We start from the raw sequence: 20,348 nt of genomic DNA, 5'->3' as shown, positions 1-20,348 counted from the left end.
AAGCATATACAAGCTCCAAACAATGAAGTAAAGCCTTCATAGACCTATAAGCAATAGGTCTACTACTATTGTATACAATAGTGAACTGAAGTGTATGATTTGAAATATGATGTCCAATGCTCAATGCCAATGCTAAGGGTTCTGAGGAGTTGAGGGAAGAAGACCAAAGTTACCTAGAGCAGCTCACATGAGCTAAAGAGGAGATGCCAAATGGGGCCACAAAGTGGGAAGCATTAGCAACAAGCACAATTTATGCTATTGTTTCTACTCCTATGACTACTATGTTTATTGATAGCAATGGGGGCGGGGAAGCACTTTAGAGTGCTCAAAAAAGCCTACTTGGGACCCAGAAGAAGCCCACACAAAGCTAGAAGAAGATGAAGATTAAATCTGACCATGAATGAATGAAGTCGTTGCTACCATTGAAGAATATCTGAAACTTTCAAATCTAGGCTAAAGTAAAATGAAGGGAACAACTCCTCGATCTCAGCTCTAATACCAAAAGCTAAAGCGAGTAATCCTAGAGTGGAAGCAAGAGCTATCGTGGAAGGAGCAAGAGAGCAAGAGCAAGAGACACAATATCTAGGAACTCCAACTACCTATAGTGTACAAGTGTGTGGATACTATCAATGTAAGTAATACACGGATGGCTAGGCATAGGCATCTTTGCCCCCAACATGGTAGAGTCCAAGGTGGTACTCGTGGTCAAAGTTATGATGCATAGCAAAATAGAGGAGGACAATCCCAAGGGGGAGTCAAAGATACCAAGTTGTAGATTATAATAGGCAATAAGATTCTAATGATAGCAAGTGCTAGAATTGTGGTTAGAAATGCCACATTTCTAAAAACTGGTTCACAAGGAAGGCTAAAATTAAAAATGGGAAAAATTTGCAAGGCAATTATACATCCAGTAGTAGCAAAAACAATTATGACAAATGTGAACACTTGTTTGTTATACAACATTTGATGAATACTATGATTACTCATGGTTCATCAAATAATGATGTATGGTATGTACACTTAGATGGTGCCTCTAACCACATGACTTCTCAAGAGAGTGGTTTAGAGAGATGTGCAATCTAGAGTCTCCAAGCTATGTCGAGACAGTGGATGATATAACTCACCCCATTACTCATATTGGAAATTGTTCCTTTGATTATGCAAGATGTCGAAACTAAGTACTTGGTTGATGTGCTGCATGTACCAAATATTCCAAAAATTTTAGTTTTTGTTGGTCAGTGGTAAAACGGGGATTGCAAGTTCGGTTCACATCTTATGATTGTTATGTAGAAGATCCTAAAAATGATTGCAAATTGATTGAAAAAGGAAAACGTACTAGAAGAATATTTACTCTTGATGTAAGTCTACCTAAAATGTATGCAACCATGTTTGCACAAGGTTCAAGTATTGTAGCTAATATTGAAATTTGGCATAAGAGAATTGATCATGTGAATGTGCAACAGGCTGAAAGACATACAGTCAAAACATTATGGATGGTTTGCCCAAGTTTAGAGTTGATGGGGTGCATAAATTATATGAAGTGTGTCAATTCGAAAAGCAAGCAAGATATGCATTTTCATATGAAAACCATGTATGCAAGAAGCCACTTGGATTGATACATTCTGATATGTGGGGTCCTACAAAGACTCCAACTTTGGCTAGTTGCAAGTATTATGTTTTCTTCATTGATGATCAAACTCGAAAAGTATGGGTTTACTTTATGCATAAGAAAAGTGAGGTGTTCACTCACTTTAAAAGCTTTGAAGCTTTGGTTGAGAAAGAGATATGGTTGTATATTAAATGCCTTTGGTCAAATGGAGGGGAAGAATATCTCTCTAGTGAATTTTTTATTTTTTACAAAAAAAGATATATAGAAGTAATATGCATGTAGATATACTCCACAATAAAATGGAATTACTAAGCAAAAAAATAGGCATATTGATGAGGTGGCTCGTGTATTGATGTCACGAAGAAACTTGTCTCGTAATTATTGGGTTGAAGCAATTGCTACTACTGTATACATTATGAACTAAACACCCACTGATGTTGTACTTGGTATGACACTCAAAGAGACGTTTATGTGCAGAAAGCTGAATCTATCCCATCTGAAAGTATCTGGATGTATTGCTTATGTGCATACATCTAATGAGTTGCATAGTAAATTGGATCCCAAAGCAAAAAAAATTATATTTATGAGATATTCTCTTGAGAAGAAGATATATAGATGTTAGAATCCTATTATACATGACTTGAGAGTTAGCAGGGATGTTGTTTTTTATTAAATGAGTGGTTGGTAGAGTAATGTGTAAAATGCACTTGGGATTGATGACCATGAGATTGTGGCTATCCAGAAAATAGGTCATTAGAGTCACACACATTGAGTGGATCATAAGAGTCTCCTACTCATGGTTCTGTTGATAACCTTGCAATGGTTAGATTGAGGTCACATATTACTCCACCAAGTACCTCATAGATGTCAAGAAAAGGCAAAGAGAAAGTTGGGGACTCGCCTATTATGATAGATGTATCATTAGGTTTCTCTCACATTGATGTTGATTCAGATGGCTCTGAGCAGAGACCTTGAATGAAGAGTTTGGGATCCCGTTTATTAAAACAGCTAGTGCAGAAGGCATAAGAGGATGCTAAAGCACTTGGTTGTGATCCAGGCCCACGTAGGTCAACTAGAGTAAGAAATCCAACGCAACAATTGACATATGATAGCTATGTAGCTCATCATTATGCATACATGGCTAATGTTATGCAAGATGTGGAACCTACTTGTTTTGAGAATGCAGTGGGTAACAAGTCTTGGGATCGTGCTATGGGTGAAGAAATGGCTACAGTTAAGAATAATGACACATGGGAGTTGGTGCCTTTACTTGAAGGTAAGAAAGCTATTGGTTGCAAATGGATTTACAAGGTCAGATGGATCTGTTGTGCACTATAAGGCATGAGTGGTTGTCAAAGGGTGTGCATAGACCCATGGCACTATTTATGAGGAGACTTTTGCTCCAATGGCTAAAATGGCTGCTATAAGGACTATTATTGTAGTGGTTGTATCAAAAGGTTGAATCATGCATCAAATGGATATTAAGAATGCCTTCTTACAAGGGGAGTTGCAAGAGGAAGTTTATGTGGAGCAACCACCTAGTGATGTGAATGAGAGTCATCCAGTTCATGTATGCATGCCTTGTAAGGCCTTATATATGGGCTGAAACAAGCACCCAGGGCATGGCATACATCAAATGGACGCATTCTTGCAAGACAAAGTTTATGTGGAGCAACCACCTAGATATGTGGACGAAAGTCATCCAAATTATGTATGCAAGCTTCATGAGGCCTTATATGGATTGAAACAAGCACCTAGGGTAGGGCATGTTAGGATTGTAGAATACCTTGTTAGCATTGGATTTCATAGACCACATGCTAATTACTCACTCTGCATATGTGACAGTGATGCAGGTATTGTGGTTATTACTATATATGCATATGATTTGATCATTGTGGGTGATTATGGGATAAAGATTGCCAATGTGAACGATCTCCTCAAGATTGATTTTGAGATGAAAGATTTAGAGTGATGCCTTATTTTCTCAACATAGAGATAATCAGGACTCTAGAGAGAATATGGTTGTCATAGAGACAATATGCATTGGGTATGTTGAAGAAGTATTGGTATGGTTGATTGCAAGTCTATTTCTATACCTTTGGATACTAATGCTAAGCTTAGTGCACATGAAAGTGACTTGATTGAAGATGTCACTATGTATTGGAAGATTGTGGGTAGCCTTATCTATTTGATGATCGCTAGGCCAGACCTAAACTACACAATTGGTTTGGAGAGTCAGTCTATGCAGCTTCCATGGAAGCCACGTCTCGATACAATGTGGTGCACATTATACTATGTCAAGTCCACATTGAATTATGCCTTATTCTATGGTACATGTGTACCATTGAACTTGCATGGTTACACAGATGTAGATTGGGCTGGTAGTATTTCAAACAAGAGACCTACCCCAGTTTTATATTTTTCTTTGGTAGTGTTCATGTTACTTGGAGCTAAGAAGCATCCATCAGTTAGCTTGTCTAGTATAGCGACAAAGTACAAAGGTTCTACTTGGTGATTTGGGGATGCAAATGGTCAAGAATATTATCATATACTATGATAATCTTAATAGCATTCAATTGGTTAGGAACCTAGTGTATCATGTGTGGACCAAACACATAGAGGTCCGTTACCATTCCATTCGGGAGCGAGTTCTAGCAAGTGATATTGACTTGATTTATGTCACTGCACAAAGGATCAAGCTGTTGAGATTTTCACTAAGGCCTTGGGAGCTAAAAAGCTTCAACGCTTCAAGACTATGCTTCGAGTTTACAAGCTCATGCTAAGCTTGAGGGGAAGTGTTGAGACTTTATATGAGCTAGAATCCACCATGCGCCTTGGTGATGTAACAAGATATTATTCACTAGCATATTAGGTGACCTGCATGAGAATATGCCAGTGATTCTATAGTTGGACTACACCTAGGTATTCCATTCTTAGTTATGGCACATTGATTGTGCGATCTCTTCTTTCCTTTTTAGCGTGTTCACAATTAGTGACCACATGTACATACATTGTGATGCTTTCATATTATTCTTTTATCATGTTGTATACTTAGTTCTTTTGTGTGGAAGAAGAAGATTTCATCCCTATCTCTCTGTGTGTGCTCAAGTCTCCATTGATTTTGTGTGTGTACTCTTGGTTTCTTCACCTCTCTTTCACCTTGTCTATTTTCTAAGACATCATATGGACATTGCAAACTTTTCCCATAAGCATCAATTGAGCATTAAGTGATCAAATGCTTGTTGTCCAAACAATGTACATCTATCTATCCTAAACTATAGAGCAATGGTTGATCCACAACTCTTCGAATGATGCAAGATATCAAGCCAAAGGAAGTTGAGAAGAACCACAAAGTGTTAGACAATGGCTAGTATGAATAGTAGGATGAACTAAGGCTAGTGAGCCATGCAAGGAGAATCCCTAAAAATACGCCAAAAAATGTGAGTTATTCCTTACTCTCCTACCTAGCTACAACTAATAATGTTGGGGCTCTTGGCACTCACAAATACCTTAGGGAAGGCTGAGAAATGGACTTCGAAGTTGGGGAGCCCATTTGAGTATAATAAGGCTAATGTATACCTCAATGAGTCGCTACCATGGAAGCTAAGAATAAAGCTCATTGCTTAGGCTGAAGTGAATGTCGATGAAGCTCCTCAAATGCCCACTTTGATACCAATGGAAAGGTGGGGCAAGAGTGAAAGCAGAAGCGGAAGCAAGAGAGAAGTAAGAGCTATTCAAGTTCAAGCAAGAGAGAGCAAGACAATGTGTGGAAACTCCAACAATTACACTATGTGACCTACCTTTCCTTATTTTATTATCATAGTAAGAATAAAGAATAAACTGATAGTGACGGGTGGCCACCACCTATAATACACAAGTGTGCAAGTAGTAAGTACAAGTAAATGTAAGTAACTAAACATAGGCTGCCTTTAACCCCCAACATTTTCCTCATTGGTCACTAGCGCTCCACTTTTCACTTTCACTTACTAGACTTTTATTTAGGTTTCTTATGACAACCTAACCCAAAAAAATTTATTTTATTCACACAATATAGCAATGAATTTATAGTTATTTCTCCTCCAAAGATACCAAAAATACATTTTAGGGCCTTCAAGTGAGCACTCTGATACCAATATTGTTCAAATGACCGGAGGCCCTAGCATTATGAGACACTCCCCTCTTTCTTGTGATTAAAATCCCTAGGATTTCTATATGATGGAAAAGCCATTTTAGAGTCTCATGTCTTGCATTAGGTATTTGTGCTATACCTATCCAACATGGATCATTTTTCAAATTGAATACGTGAAGCTCTCCTTTAAAATGATAAATCCCTTACATGTTGTAGAGCTCTTTTCATGAGTGCAATTGTTACCTATTCCATTTTTTTATGTCTCAAGTTTTTTCTATCATGAAGATAAGCCCCCCTTACCCCTCCCCCCTAGTCCATCCACAATGTTTTTTGGAGTTGTGCTATAACCATGCACCATTGCCATTTATACCCTCCTAACTCTATTATGTTGAAATGTATGTGTAGTATTTTTCTTTTTTAGAAGCATTGAACGTCTTATGTGTTTGTAATCTCTCATACGTTTTGTGATTGCTATATTTTGTTGATGTTTCTCCTTTCCAATGATGCATAATCTAGGAAGAGAAAAAACATATAGATGATATTGACAAAGATTATTTACCACTAGTTTAGAAATTGTATATTGTCTAATATCTCTTCTTGCGAATTGGAATTGTTGCATGCTTCATGACTTGATTTTGGTTAGACTCAATTTTGGCAACCCTTAGTTATTTCCGTTCACACATTTGTATATAATGAACTTAAATTTGGATCCTTGATTATATTGATAATGTCTTCTCAATTCTGATGTGGTATTTTTCTCCAAAAGCGTGCATTTTTTAAGTCAATTTTTCATGTGCCTTGTTTTATTCTTAGCTTTAAGTTGTAATCCCTTGGTGCCAAGCCTTTGAGGCTTTATAGCTATGTATCTTTTGCTTCTTATTCTCCTTTTTCAAATTCTTATTTACTTATACCATCAATGAATTTGCCTTTATCTCTATCTCTATCAACTTATTTTTTTCCAATCTATACTTTTCATCCCAAGACACAATGGTTTTGATAAAGCATTGTCTACCCTTATTCATCTTAGTTTCTTGTTTGATATGCAAATAATTATAAGATCCAAAAAACCCACTATTTTCGAACCCCCTATCCAATAGATTAATAGTATCGTGAAACGTGCAAACTTTAGGTGATTCACCTATTAATAGCTCCACTAGATTTAAGCCTCCATACTACTAAATATCAATGTGTTTTTTGCATTCATCTATTAAACTTTTAGTTTCAACTTGATCAATAAGAATCTTGTAGCTTCTTCCTCCCCATGTTCAATACAAGTCTTCCATTACTATGCAACTATGAGTCTTTCTTTCTATTGGAGCTTTGTTTCTCTCTTTAGGCTTCACTTTTGGATAATATTTCAAATTTTTGCTTGCAAGGGGAGAGAGAGAGAAAGAGAGAGGTCTCCAACATTCAACACAAATATATTTAGTGCTTTTTAAACATATTGTAAACCTAAAAAGAAATAGAAAAAAAGGATTCGAATGTAAATGAAAACTATTTTTAAAATACTAGTGATATAAATACTAATTTCAAGACTCCCCTTCACTAATGGCTCATACAAGCACCCAACAATCCAAAGGACACCTCAAGTTATTCGCTTGTGTGTGCGTGGGTAGAGAGAGAGAGAGAGAGAGAGAGAGAGAGAGGCCTAAGATAGTCAAATATCAATTCACATGTACTTCCAAAATGCATTAAAATGCAAATGCAAAGAGAAAAGGAAGCATAATCTAAATGAGAAAGAGTGCTCTTGGTATTCTATATAATAAGTTGAAGACATCTTGCTTTTGGTACATGTAAGTACACCTTGTAATCCAAATGATACCTCGTGCTTCTTCCAATGGCAAATACAAATACAAAAAGGGAAAAACAAAAATAGAGAAAGAATGCGAAAATAAGAAGATGAAGAAGAAAATGAAAAAAACCAAGAAGAACAAAAGATGTAAGTGAAAAGAAGAATAAGAGTAAAGGTGTTGAGAAAACCAATCTCATAAATAAAAGCAACTCAAAACTTTGACAACTTACTTTTGAAGGATGCATTCTTAGCTATGTACTCCTAAATAAAGCCTCCTCTGTGTGCTATGAATATGTGACTCTGTTTGGAGGAGAGCCTCAGCCATCATGGGGGCAGCAACTAGCTCTACTTGTACAATCCCATGTAACACATGGCTTGTTATGCATCATCCTGAAAATCATCAACACTAGGAGCCTCTCCATTGGCCCCCATCCTGAAAATCATCAGCACTAGGAACCTCTCCATCCGCCCCCATCCACTCTGGAGATCAAGCCCCCACAAAGCAGCTTGCGGTGACGTTTCTATGGAAAAGCCATAGCTTCATGTATGGCTCTTGGAACTAGATCTGGGCACATTGTTTCTACAGGGCTACCAAGACTGCCTGCAAAACCTCATGTGAACAGAGCATCAGCACCTCTCCTCATGGTGAATCTGAGCCCAGAGAAGGTGATCCCAAGGTAAACATAAGACAATACTCGCTCCACTACATTGCCCCAATAGATAACTTGTGCTAAAGTGGCAATCCAACTAGCTGAGGTATTGAAGCTCATGATCTTGGTCTCACCATGGCATACCTCTGTGCAAAAGGCATGTAGGAAAATCTTTTCACATTGACATTTATCAATTCAGACAATTCACTATCTTTAGAAAAAAGCAAACCCACTCCAATTGCTTTTTCTCAGACCCACAAATAAATCTTGTTCTTGATCTTTGGCAATTTGCTTCTTATGTTGCCTCCTCGTTTGGTCAGTCATGGTCTTTCTAGTGCATTTCTCACTTTTGCTTTTACCACAACATCACATATAAGATCCCTCACTGGCCCAACCCTCATTAATCAAATCAATAACATAACACACCAAGCACTTGTTTCACAAATGGTGGAAGAGTCAAGAAAGAGATTTGTAAATTGTAGTTACAATCCAAGGACCAGACTCCTACTTTTCATCAAGCATTCTCGCTTCTGTATTACAACCATGCTACGAGCTTTCAACAAACACAGGTCTCAACTGCACAGTTTCTGTATGTTTCACTGATGTTGGTTGGCACGAGTCCACTTCTGGGGTACTTTCTAATTTATCTTTTTTAGAGTTCATAGCACTTCAGGGATAAGAAGTTACTGTGTTACTGACATGTCCAATGTTGCATCACAACCACTGATTTTATTAATACTAACGAAAGCCTATCCCAAAACTGTTTGACCTGCTGGGAAAAGCATGCGCAAAAAATGCTTGTAGAACACTAGCAATACCTAAAGGTGGCTGCAAGAACGATGTCAAGAATCATTGCAACTCCTGCTTACAATTGGATCACGCATGATTATTGCACAACCACAACGTTGTGTGGACTCTGAAGACAGAAATATTACCATGTAAAGTGCAAGTTTGCCAAAACATTCTCTATTTACTTTCTAAGGTTGCCAAATCCACCTTTGAACAGGAGAGTTTAAAGATTTTACTAGCAAAAGGCCATGATAGGAAAGGGGGGGTATGGGTAGCTGGCATAGCATCAGTCTTGAAAAGTGGATGCTAATGGCAACCATAGCAATCAATATCAAGCTCCACAACTTCCAAACAACCAGTATCAAGCTCCACAACTTTCAAACAATCAATATCAAGCTCCACAACTTTCAAACCACCAGTATGATGCAGATTTGAACATAGACCCAGTGGATATATATACCAACAGTACAAACGTAGGCCTAAGGTTGTGTACACTTCAGCTGAAAGTCCAACAATACTGTGGGTAGTAATGGCAAAACACAACTACAGTATATGTGAGCCAAAAAGATACAGTTGCAAGGATAGTTCCCCCATTGTACATATCATCTTATTCCACTCATGCAATCATGCAGAAATCTGGTGAAACTAACATTATTAGGTTCGGGTAAAAAATCTTGTTAGGGCTATTTGTACCATAACGCACCTCTACACTCAACAGCAGGCCACTGGCAACTTAAACAGCTGCTAGATCTGTACATCTCATTTCTTGTTTCTTGAGAAAAATCTGCTAAAGCTGTTCCCATGCTTATATGGAGAAGATGAAGGTGCAATGCCTGCAAATGTGCGTGCATTCTTCTTGGAGGCTGGCTTTGGAACATATTTGACAATCTTTTGATCTGCATCCAAATCCGGTAATGTCTTTGTTAGAGCTGCAGCTTCTACGTAATCTTCATGAACAGGTGATTTGGCACCAAACAAATCTGACATTTTCCTTCCTGAACCATGCACGCCATTCGCTGTAGAAATGTGTGCATCATCTGTAACATCAGATATCCGTGCATGTCCAGGGTCACTTGACACTCTTTGCTTAAACTTCTGTCGGCTGTTCATGTCAATATGCTCACTGTTAGGAGAGCTGCCTTCTTGATTACTCCTGCCACTTCTTTGACTTTCTCCTTTCAATGGTGACTCATTTCTGTCTATTTCTGCTGCCTGTAATCCTGCAACCATGACTTCTTGATCCATATTTACATCTGAAAGATTGAACATTGAACTCTTGGGGGATGCAAGCTCTTTCAACTGCCTTCCCAAAACTAAAATGGTGCGCTGACATTCTGCTAGTTTCTCTGTTGCATCTGCAATTTCCTGTCCCTGATAACACATGTATTTCAGAGGGTAGATTATAAAGCCGGAAAAACCTTATAATGGTATAGCATGAAACCAATCCTTTCTAAATAACCTGACATAAATTGGATTTAAAGGTTGATTAATGTAGCAGGAGATTCATTCTTAGCCCATTAATTGGCAGTAAGCATCAATCAGAAAGATATAGCATCTGAGAAAATCATACTTCCACAGACATATAATACTTTTACAGGTGAACAACAATCAAAATGCTCATTAGTACAAAGTTGGATCACTTTTCAAGTCTTTGTTTGCAAGTTTAAAAAGAACTGACTATTGGATGATCTATAAGAGAAATAAAGCTTGAAGGAACATGAACTCCTTGCAGTCTAGTCTCAGCAAAAAATTTATTCTCTTTGAAGTCTAGTCTCAGCAAAAAGCTTGAAGGGACGTGAACTCCTTCCAGTCTAGTCTCAGCAAAAAAGCTTAAAAGGGATATGAACTCCTTGCAGCCTTGTCTCAGCAAAAATTTATTCTCTTCTGATTTAGCGTGTTGCTGAACAAATAACAGTAGTGGATGCTTTGAGCCATCACCAATACTGGTCTCTCCTGTTCTGATTTAGCACAACCCTGGAGGAAAACACAATATTGTTAAGTCATGACCCAAGCATATGTTCACACAAACAATGTTTCCCTCAGCTAACGCATTCAGTAAGAGGCAGGCTTATGTAACAGAGTCTCACCAACTAATTTCTCTTCTGAGTCTCACAGACTAATTTCTCTTCTGAGATTTAGCATATCCCAATGGGATAGCAGATGCCTTGGCACCTCACATGTATCTTGTGTATTGACCAAAATTTCCTTGTAATCTCAATATTAGCAAAAAATGCCACCATGGGTGTTAAGCTTTTGCCTACATCAATCATATCTAATTACTGTTCAGGTTCTTCTTTGGGACGAATTGTTTGGTTAGTTTTCATGTTCTTCTCCTGCAAGGAGCTCATGATTCAGCTTTGTCAACCGATAAAAAGCCATGCACCAAAACCACAAACACGATCGATGCTAGCAGGAGATTGGAAGCATGACCTTACCATTGTGCAGTGGGCCTATTGTACTACAAAGAAGTCAAGGATCACTGTCAGTAGCACATGAACTTACTCTGAGCCTTGGCCCCTAGGGTTGATGGACATTGCGTTAGTGGTATGGTGGTATGGCAAATGGACACTCTTTGACCTTAGTGTTGTCAAAATGTGCAACAGTGCAGAGAGGCAGTAGCTTAGTACACTCTGATGTGTGCACTATGCCTGTTAATTCGTATGGAGATGCATGCTACTTTGTTACTTTCATTGATGATTTCAATAGAAAGTCATGGACGTATGTACTTAAGAGTAAAAAGAAAGTGTTGGATGCTTTTAAAAGCTTTCATGCTTTGGTTACCACACAGAAAGGGCTTAAGTCGAAAGCCATAAAAACAAATAATCGGGGTGAGTATGTCTCAAATGAATTCAACAAGTTTAGTGAGATGCATCGCATTAAGAGGGAGTTGACAACCCCTTATAATCCTGCATCAAATGGCATGGCTGAAAGATTTAATCGCACACTTTGTGAGAGAGTCAAATGCATGCTATCCACAGCTAATCTCCCGCATCAGTTTTGGGGAGAGGCTCTTGAAATTGCAGTTCATGTATGCAATCCCTCTCCCGATTGTGCATTGGAAAATGACATTCCTAAAGAGGTTTGGTCTAGCAAACGTGCTTCATATGACCATTTGCGTGTCTTCGGTTGCGATACCTTTGTGCATGTACCTCTAGAACAGAGGACCAAACTAGACATGAAATCCATCAAGGGCATCTTCATGGGATATGGAGATGAGGGAGAGATGGGTTATAGAGTTTGGCTTCCTTAGGGCAGGAAGATAGTACACAATTAAGACGTAGTATTTAATGAGGTAAAGTTGCTGAAAAATGCTACACATGGTGATCTTGACAAAAAGAAGGTCAAATTTCAGCATGAACAGCCAGCCATTCAGCAGCCACCATCAGCTGAACGTTCTGTCCCTTTTGATGCTGAAAATGAGCAGCAAGCTATTGTGCTACAGCCAGAAGATCATGGACAGCAAATAGATGCACAAGATGAAATAGGACAGCAAGAAGAGCATGCTGGAAAACAAATTACAGCAGCAAGAAAATGCTGCAAATCAGCCACCTGATGATGGTGTGCACATTCCTCATAATATAGGCCCACTACCTGATAATACAAATCATTGGATAAGAAGGTCTACACGTGTCAAAAGGCAGCCACAGGGGTTTCAGCCATCTTTGGATTGCATTTTGTTGACCGATGAGGGTGAGCCTCAAACATTTAAAGAGGCACAATCATGTGAAAACAAGAGAAAGTGGGAGCTTGCTATGCAAGAAGAGATGAAGTCTCTACATGCAAATAACACATGGGAGCTTGTACCTTTGCCCAAGGATAGGAAAGCTATTCCAAATAAATGGGTTTACAAAGTGAAATGTATTGATGGGAAGCCCAAGTACAAGGCACGGCTCGTTGGTAAGGGCTATTCACAGAAGGAAGGCATAGACTTCCTGGAGGTCTTTTCACCAATGGTGAACATGACTACGCTCCGTATTTTGTTTGCTCTCACTACATCCTTGGAGTTAGAGTTGGATCAAATGGATGTGAAGACAGCTTTTCTTCATGGTGACTTGGATCAAGAGTTCTACATGAAGCAGCCATAAGGATTTGTTATTCCAGGAAAAGAACATTTGGTTTGTAAGCTAAAACGCAGCTTATATAGGCTGAAACAAGCCCCTAGACAATGGTACAAAAAATTTTATACCTTTATGCTCAGCCATGGATTTAACCGCAGTCATGCAGATCACTGCTTATACACTAAAAAGACTGATGATGGAAGCCGTATTGTGCTGGTTTTATATGTGGACGACATGCTGATTGCAAGACAGCATAACATTACATTGAATGCTCTTAAAAGGCAGCTGAGTTCAGCCTTCTCCATGAACGATTTGGGGGCAGCTGAACACATTTTGGGCATGCACATTAAAAGAGACAGAGGGCAGCATTTGTTGTTTCTGTCACAGGACAAGTACATCAGCAAAGTACTTCACAGGTTTAACATGGCTGTTGCTAAGCCTCTTGGTGTGCCTTTACCACCACATGCAAAGCTTAGCAAAGTTGATTGCCCTAAGGATGATGCAGCTGCTAGTGCTATGAAGGGTATACCTTATGCATCAGCTTGTGGATCTTTGATGGATACCATGGTTGCAACTCGCCTTGACATTGCTCATGCAGTGGGAATTGTTAATAGATTCATGTTTAATCGTGGCAAGCCACATTGGGAAGCAATGAAATGTATATTCGGATACTTGAAAGGTATACGAGAAAAGTGTATATGCTATGCAAAGGGTACACTAGAGCTGCAAGGATTTTGTGATTCGGACGTGGCAAGAGATCTTGATGCTAGGAAATCTACCAATGGATATGTTTTTACTTTGGCTGGTGGGGCTATCTCTTGGTGTTCAAGATTGTAAAAAATTGTGGCACTAAATACTACAGAAGCTAAATATATTTCAGCCACAGAAGCTTCTAAGGAAGCTATTTAGCTTGGCTGTATGGTCAAGGATTTTGGCCTTTCTTCACGTACTCCAATGCTTGGTTGTGATAGACAAAGTGCAATATGTCTGGCTAAGAATTCCATGTTCCATGCACGTACCAAACACATAGATGTTCGGTATCACTTCATTCGACAAGTCTTGGATGTGTTAGCAGAGTATTTGTCAGCTCATGTGTGAGTCTGAGTTTGATCTAGGCTGGGCATTTTTATTAGGTATTTTAGGTAATTTTAAGGTGTGGCATTTTATGCCATTGGGGCATTTTATGCACCAGCCGGCCAGCATTAATGCTGTCCGACCAGCATTATTGCTCCCCACTTTTTCAGCCTATTTATACTCAGTGCTCCTCCTCAGTCAGTATCATCACCTTCACCATCTGCAGACTCTGTGGAGAGAGGAGCCAGAGCCAGTGCCAGTGCCAGTGCCCACGCAGCCAGTGACTCACTGTTGTATGCGACTGTCTCGTGTTCAGATATATGGATTCCATTTCCCGTGCATACATCTGAGTTCTCATCTGTATCGTGTTCTTTTCTTTTCTCTTTTTGTCTTGTGTTTCAGCAGTTTATTTCAGCACATGTTTATGCTTCCACTGCTGCTCCACTTCTGACAGGATGATGGTCTTGTCACACTGACTAAGGTCAAAACCCAAGATAACCTTGCAAATGTTCTCACTAAGTGTCTTGCAAAGACTCAGCATGAGCATTGCATTCGTTTAGTGGGAGTTGGTTAGCTTAAAGATACCACTTCGGGCCTTTAAGTGGGAGGTTGTTGGGTGTAAAGTGTCAGAGTGCAACGGTGCGGAAGCGTAGGACTGAGAGAGAGAGAACGCAGAGAGAGAAGAGAGAGAAAGAGACAGTGGAAGATGAAGATCTGCTGTATACAGTGTGCTGTATACAAAGATATGCAGATATATACACGGGCGCAGTGCGCTGGACTGCGTGTCTCCTCCTCGACGATGCAACCTGCTGTTCACCTCGAAGTCCGCTGCAGTCTGCACTGTCTCCTGTCTGAAATCTGCAAACAGAGACGGAATCTGTGCGAGCCACTAGTCTGTAATCTGCGAGCAGAAAAGTGTGGAAGACTGCTGAACAACTCGGCTATAAATAGCCAGGAAACATGCGCCAAAAATAGACCTGTCGGCTTAATGTAGCCGACTGACGGGGACTGCCACGTGGCAGTCCGACTGCACCTGGACAAAATCTGTCCGACTGCACCTGGACAGGATCTGACTACCTGCTAACACCCCTTCTCAGAGCCTGGGCGGGGCAGAAGCCTGAGGGATCTGGAATGTCTCCGAAGTAGAGCCTGGGGAAGTGCCTTCGTAAACAAATCTGCAAGATTGTCCTCTGTCTTGCAATACTCCACAGTGATGGTCTCATCCAGAAGCTTCTCGCGGATGAAGTGGTACTGGATCTCTATGTACTTTGTCCGGGCATGAAAAACAGGATTCCGTGCCAAGGCAATGCAACTCTCATTGTCGCATTGCAACAACGTAGGACGAGTCTGGAGGCAGCCAAGCTCCTCCAACAATCTCCGAAGCCACACAGCCTCACATGTGGTCGAAGACGCGGCCCGATACTCCGCCTCAGTAGACGAAAGGGCTACCGTGGGCTACTTCTTGCTACTTCATGAGATAACACCTGCACCCAAGGTAAAACAATAACCTGTAGTAGACCGCTTGTGGTCCACATCACCGGCCCAATCCGAGTCGCTCCAACCTGCAAGTACAAGATCGGAACCATCTGTGCCTCCTGGATAATGAATCCCTAAATCAGACGTCCCCCTCAAATACTGAAGTATCCTCTGAGCAGCCTGCCAACGCACTGTCTGAGGTTCACTCATGAACCCTGCCAAGAGCCCAACAGCAAAACAAAGATCAACACAAGTGTTGAGGAGCCAAATCAATGATCCAATCAACTGACGATAGCGGGAAGCATCCGCCATTGGAGAAGCTGAATGGGAAGTGGCCTTCCAGTTCGGATCCATAGGAGTAGAAAGAGTCTGACAATCCTCCATCGCAAAAGAAACCAAGAGCTCCTGTACATATCTCTGCTGAGAATGAAGATCCCCCTCGGAGACTGATAAATCTCATGGCCCAAAAAAAAATGAAGTAGAACCAAGTCCGTCATCTCGAACGTCCGATGTAAAGCTGCCTTCGTCTCTTGGACCTTCTGTGCATGATCACCGGTGACAATCAAATCATCAACATACAACACAAAAAGCACACAACCATCCTCGAAAGTGTGTACATAAAGCTGCGGATCGGCCTTAGAACGCCGATATCCCAACTGTGCTGAAGGAACGAATCAATCTTCTCGTTCCATGCACCCGGAGCCTGCTTGAGGCCATACAAGGCCTTCTTCAACCTGTAGACTTTCCCATCTGAAGATCCAAAGCCAGGAGGCTGCTCGACATAGATCTCCTCCTTCAAATCACCATTGAGGAAGGCCGACTTCACATCCAATTGGTAGACAGGCCATCTCCTATGGCCAGCCAAGGCAAGAATAGCTCGAATAGTCACCATACGAGCAGTGGGGGCAAAAGTATCATGACAATCAATCCCTGGGCGCTGTGCAAAACATTTAGCAACAAGGTGAGCCTTGTGCTTGTCCAAAGAACTATCGCTAAGGTACTTGGTCTTCAAGACCCATTTGACTCCAATCACCTTTTTATTCGGGGGGCGTGGCACGAGTGACCAAGTGTCATTCCTCTCAATAGCCTCCAACTCGGCTTCCATAGCTTTCTTCCATGGTACGGACTATAAAGTCTCCTTCAAGGAGGTGGGCTCTCGATCCTGCATAGCACGGGTCATCAAACAATAGTTAGAGCAAACAAGCTCCGTAGAATGTGCCTGGTGCCGCCGTGACTGCCGCGGACCATCCTGCGGTCCCCACTCCTCAGGAACTCTCTCAATCCCTAAATCACGGAGTGTGTCACGGGCCCAACGAGGAGGAGGCCGGTGGACCTCCCCTCGTCTCTCTCCATCAGCTGAAGACTCTGGAAACTCCACCGGTGGTAACTCCTCAGGGGTGGCCGGTGGAACAGTAGACTCTGTATCGGAAACAGAATCTGAATCAAAAGGCACGGGCTCCAAAGGAACTGTAGCAAGAGCCCAACTCTCCCCTGGATCTCCAAGAACGGAATGCTCCTCACCCGCTGGTATGGCCAGAACCTCCACAAACCGCACATCTCGACTGGCCGCTTGACGGGATCATACAAACGATAGCCTTGGGACTGGGAGCTGTAGCCAACAAATACCTGTCTCCGGAAAGCTGCTTCAAATTTATCACGATGAGCCTTGGGAATGTGAACATAGGCATCACACCCAAAGACTCTAAAGTAAGAAACATCGGGCTTAGTCCCAAAGTAAGCCTCAAAAGGTGTCATCCCATCAACGGCCGAAGTGGGGGATTGATTAAGGATGTGGACTGCAGTAGCCACAGCCTCGGCCCACAGAAATTGAGGTGTCTGTCGGTGCTCCATCATGGTGCATGCCATCTCGATCACACTACGGTTTTTCCGTTCAAGAATGCCATTTTCTTGAGTGTTGGTATTAGCAAACTCCTGGTGAATACCTTTATCTGCACAAAAACGAGAAACTCATTAGAAACAAATTCATCACCCTTGTTGGATCGCAAGGTCTTCAATCTCCGGCCTGATCGGTTCTCCTCAAAGAGAAGCCAATCTTTAAAGTGGGAGAAAGCTTCTGACTTCAATGCCAAAAAATAGGCCCATGTCATGCTGCTGTAGTCATCTACGATCAACATGAAGTACGAGCTCCCTCGCAAGGACTCGTTCCTCATAGAGCCACAAAGATCAGTAGATACAAGCTCCATCGGTGAAGTAGACTGCCGCGAAGTTTTGTGGGGAATGGCATCCCTATGCTGCTTCCCACGAATGCAGAAGACACATGGCTGCTGGCTCACCACTATATCCGGCAACCCTCGAACAAGTTGTCCACGTGACGCCCTCCGAAGATAATCATAGTTGAGGTGACCAAACCGAGCATACCATAACTCTGACTGTGTCTGAGAGGTAAGAAGAAGAGTAGAGAGGGCAGTGGAAGACTTCAATTTATAGATGCCGTTCTCCTCATATCCGAATGAGAGAACCTTCCTTGACCCACAATCAAGGACTCGCACCGAATCACTATCAAACTCCACCAAAAGTCCAAGGGAGCAAATCTTACGAACTGACAGTAGATGATACCCTAAACCTGGTACATGCAAGACCCCTGAGGTATGGTACCACCACGGCCATCTGGAATAAGCTGCATCTCACCCCGTCCTGCAATAGACATTGAAGAGCTATCTCCAATGAGAATTTGCCCACGCGAAGGTCGCAACTGGGCAACACCATCTGATGAAGGAGTCATGTGCCGGGAGGCACCACTATCAACGATCCACTCTCGAGCCTGGGGAGCCATCATCGCAGCATCAGAAGCATTCGGTGAAGAGTCCTCAATGACAGCTAGATGAAGAAATGCAGCTGATAAGGGTGCAGCCACCGCTCCAGAATCCTTCGTGTCCTTCTTGTTGGTGTCCTTCATGTCTTTGTCAGGGCAATCCTTCTTCCAATGGCCAGTCTTTCCACAAATATGGCATGTGGATTCTTTGTCCTTGTCCTTGTCCTTCTTTGACTTGTTATCCCCCTTCTTCTTCTTTTGGTCCTTCCCCTTCTTCTGAGAGGCTTAACCTGTCAATGCCTCCGACTTGGAAGCATTTGTTAGAGATCAGCGCCTGTACAGACTGCTGCACAGTCCAGTCGGACTGTGCAGTCGGACTGCCACGTGGCAGTCCGACTGCTTGCAGTCCAGTCGGCTGCATTTAATGCGGCCGACCAGCCCTCATTTTCGCCCAATTTCCTGGCTATAAATAGCCGAGGACTTCAGCAATCTCCTACACTTCTCTGCTCGCAGATTATAGACTGGTGGCACGCGCAGATTCCGTCTTTGTTCGCAGTTTTCAGACAGGAGACAGTGCAGACTGCAGCAGACTTCGAGGTGAACAGCAGGTTGCATCGTCGAGGTGGAGACACGCAGTCCAGCGCACTGCGCCCGTGTATATATCTGCATATCTTTGTATTCAGCACACTTTATACAGCAGATCTTCATCTTCCACTGTCTCTCTCTCTCTTCTCTCTCTGCGTTCTCTCTCTCTCAGTCCTATGCTTCCGCACCGCTGCACTCTGACATGGTATCAGAGCAGTGTTAGAGGGCTGATTGAGCACAGAACCAACCTGAAGAGGAGTTTCTATTGCGACACAAATTTGCGTTTTCAGCGTTTGAGGGCAGGCAGGAGGGCTGCGCCTCGGAACAAGGCTGAAGCGAGCGTAGGCGCGCAGGAAAGGAGTCCAGGTGGTGGATTTGCTGCTGTTTACTGCTGTTTGACGCGGAGGAAGTTTGAGTTTTCAGCTTTCAAGTACAGGTTTTGCTTTTTCATCGCCTCCGGCGGGTGAAGAAGTTTCAGGACACGGAAGAGCCTTAGCAGGCTGAGTTTTCACAGTCAGAGGGGGCTGCTTTTGCGTTTGTGAAGGCATTACAGGTGAAGATGTCTACAGAGATTGACTTGGAGTTCCAGACGATTATGGACCGGAAGGTGCCTGTCTTACCGGCTCTTCCCGCAGATCAGAAGCTCGATGGCGACAACTACCGCATTTGGCGTGTCATGATGTTGGCCATCCTTGAGTCCTATGATTTGGCGGAGCTTGTACAGGAGGAGATCGACCGGCCCTCGGTGAGAGATGAGTCCAAACTCTCTTCCGATGCTCGTGCGGAGTTGGCCAAGGCTTAGTCTCATTGGGACAAACTGAATGCCAGGATTCGTTCCTTTTTTTTTCTATCTTGTACTACAGTCGTGATAGCTCACATCGAGCACTTGACGGTGGCTCGGGAGATATGGCTGGAGCTTGATCAGATGTACAATCGGATGACCCTTATGAAGCGGGTTTCTTTAGAGGTACAGATGCAGACCTTGTCCGTAAACAAGTCTTCTTCGCTGCGGGAGCACATCAACAAGCTAAGGCAGCTTCAGATGCAGGTTCAAAATGCGGGGAAGCCGATTTCCTCCGCAGACATGGCAATCACACTATTGTCCCAGTTGCCGCCACGATTCGGTACATTCTACTCCGCCCTTATTGCTTCGGGGCGAGAGTCTACTCTTCGTTGGGAAGAGTTGGTTCCTATGGTCTTGGACCAAGAGGAACAATTAAAGGGACAAAATGCTTCCAAGTCGGAGGCGCTGACAGGTCAAGTCTCTCAGAAGAAGGGGAAGGACCAAAAGAAGAAGAATGGGGATAACAAGTCAAAGAAGGACAAGGACAAGGACAAGGACAAAGAATCCACATGTCATATTTGTGGAAAGACGGGCCATTGGAAGAAGGATTGCCCTGACAAAGACAAGAA

At 42.1% G+C, this 20,348-nt stretch overlaps 1 protein-coding gene across 3 annotated transcripts in view; it reads right to left on the bottom strand.

Moving 5' to 3' along the window:
- Positions 1–9,399: 9,399 nt before the first annotated feature.
- LOC148016761 (filament-like plant protein 4) overlaps positions 9,400–20,348 on the bottom strand; it is a 71,111-nt gene continuing 60,162 nt past the window's right edge. For all 3 annotated transcript variants that reach the window (XM_087664278.1, XM_087664281.1, XM_087664279.1), the window contains one exon: positions 9,400–10,340. In XM_087664278.1, coding sequence (XP_087520404.1) covers positions 9,729–10,340 — 612 coding nt within the window. In that variant the 3' untranslated portion in view covers positions 9,400–9,728. The remainder of the gene's footprint in view (positions 10,341–20,348) is intronic.

The sequence above is a fragment of the Lygodium microphyllum genome, chromosome 23 (genome assembly GCF_053477565.2).
Source record: "Lygodium microphyllum isolate KBCC chromosome 23, Lygodium_microphyllum_v1.1.10, whole genome shotgun sequence".
In the NCBI taxonomy this organism is placed as follows: Eukaryota; Viridiplantae; Streptophyta; class Polypodiopsida; order Schizaeales; family Lygodiaceae; genus Lygodium; species Lygodium microphyllum.
Note: the sequence above shows the minus strand (reverse complement) of the source record. Positions and strands in the feature narration are given on the sequence as shown.